This window comes from Portunus trituberculatus, chromosome 29 (assembly GCF_017591435.1).
Source record: "Portunus trituberculatus isolate SZX2019 chromosome 29, ASM1759143v1, whole genome shotgun sequence".
NCBI classification, from domain to species: Eukaryota; Metazoa; Arthropoda; class Malacostraca; order Decapoda; family Portunidae; genus Portunus; species Portunus trituberculatus.
In genome coordinates, this window is record NC_059283.1 from 6,326,402 (window position 1) to 6,328,511 (window position 2,110).

Here is a 2,110-nt window from a genome sequence, read left to right on the forward strand (position 1 = left end):
TCATATTTCTTTATTTTATTCAATGTCTTTCTTTCTCTTGTTTAATTCAAGGGAAGTCTAAAAACTGAAGCAATGTCAGAAGAAAACTATGTGAATATTTTACCTCTATGCTTACTCTATCCTATATCTGCTTTTCCTATTTATAAGATCAACTAATTAAGGTTTCTACTAATAATTGAACTGGGGATCCATAGTTCAAAAACACACAACACGACATTGTACTTTTATTTATTCTTTAAAATATACAATTAGTTAACAAGAGCAATGTTGCCAGGTCTGGTGACTGGCTCGAGTTGTCGGGGGGAAATAATTTAGCTAGACTTACTAGAATTGCTTGAATATTGTGATGTACGGCACGAACAGTCTATGTGCTAGAGGCGCGGGGCGGGACGTGTGGGGAGAACAAGACAAAAAAACTCTATATTATGACGATACTGAAGCCTTAAAGTGTTAGTCCAATGATAGAGTTGATGACGTCACAGCAAGGTGAGATGTGATTGGATGATGCAAGGGATCGCTCGAGGATAGTATCCAATAGATCTACACGTTATTGATGACGTCACAGGAAGCTGCCTATGCGCGTCAAAACCGCTTACACGAGCATTGGTGGAAGGAGGAAGTCAAAGTCACAAAAATAAAAGTATTATGGGAAGCTTAAGCTATCTCAAAGTGTTCGAACGGGAACGGGTGTCTGTAATTTTGGTCTGTGAAGTTTTCGTTGAGCCTCTTTCGTCGTTTCTGCTCGGCGGGCGCGAGGCAGAGTCTGGAACACGAGTCTCGCCACGCGGAAACCAATGGTGGGGGTGGGAGGTGGGGCGGATCACACCCGCCAGAGTCGAAGGGGGTCAGTGAGGAGAGTTTACTTGGAGTAGCCGTAGGAAGAAGAGAATCTTGACCGGACGGAACGGGTTCGGCGGGGTGCGTCAAGGTTCTTGAGAGGGAAGGTGTCCAGCTCACCCAGGCTGTGCTTCCTCATCTTGTCCAGCATCATGTTGATGTTGTTGGTGAGGTTCTCGGACTCCTTGGCTCGCCGCTCCACCGCCATCTTCCTCGAAGAGCTGAACTTGTCGTCGCTGTCGCTCTTCAGACTGCTGCGCGAGGACAACTTGAAGTCCGCGTCGTCACTCATGCTGACGTGGCGCCGTCGGGCGCGGGGCCTCTCAGGGGCGGCGTCCTCCATGCTGAGTAGGCGCATGGGGCGCGGCGGGGCGCGGGGTGGCTTGGAGCTCTGGAATTTGCTGCTCTCCTGGTAGGAGGACTTGCGCACGGTGGAGCCGGTCTTGGGGTCAGTGAAGGACACGTTCTCTCTCTTGACGGACTTCTTGCCAGGGGCGTTCATCGCGTCGTTGTAAACCACTTCGGTCCAGCTCTGGGAGCGTTTGCCGCCCATACCGCGGTCCAGCGTTTCTGCCTTTCGGAACTGCTTCTCCAGCTTCTTGATGTCATCTCTGATGGCGTCGCTCAGCACGTTGGGAATCACCACCTTGTCGTTGGGCGCGTTCTCTTTGCCCATCGAGGAGCGGAACCCGTAGTCTGAGTCCACGTACTTGCTGACGGGTGTCTTGAAGTCAAGACTGTCGGCAAGCGAGAACCTCCTCCTGGGCTGCGGCGGCGGTGCGAAGTCCTCATCCTCATCGTCAAAGCTGAAGGAGAGTCGTCGGTTGCGGGGCGCTCTGTCACGGCTGCGACCTGCCCTACCGAACTGTGGTTCGTCGTCAGGTTCGTTCCTGGAGCCGCGAGTACCACTGGGGGAGCGCCTGGGGTAGGCCAGGGGCTGGTTAAGGGCAGCCTCGCGCTCGCCGTAGGGCAGACCGTATTTGCCGTAGAAGGGGCGCGCCGCGAACCGCTCAGCAAAGGAAGCACACTCTGGCGGGTCAGATTTCTTGCACCTGTTGTCCCGATCCTCGATGTAGGAGGTCTGGGGTTTGTAGTAACTCTCGCCCACCTTGTAGTTATAGTCGTAGATGCGGTAAGGCAGCTTCCTCCTCCACTTCTCTTCCACACTGGCGGCTGTAACACAGGATAAGGCTAGGCACAGCGCACACACCTCACCCTCACTCTCCCTACAGACAAACAACTCACGAGTGACACTATACTTGAGGCAAACAAA

At 52.7% G+C, this 2,110-nt stretch overlaps 1 protein-coding gene across 1 annotated transcript in view; it reads right to left on the minus strand.

Moving 5' to 3' along the window:
• Positions 1-211: 211 nt before the first annotated feature.
• The window catches only part of LOC123510452, a 4,283-nt gene continuing 2,384 nt past the window's right edge, over positions 212-2,110 (minus strand). Inside the window, exon 3 of the mRNA XM_045265644.1 lies at positions 212-2,010. Within this exon, the coding sequence (XP_045121579.1) occupies positions 860-2,010 (1,151 nt within the window). The 3' untranslated portion in view covers positions 212-859. The remainder of the gene's footprint in view (positions 2,011-2,110) is intronic.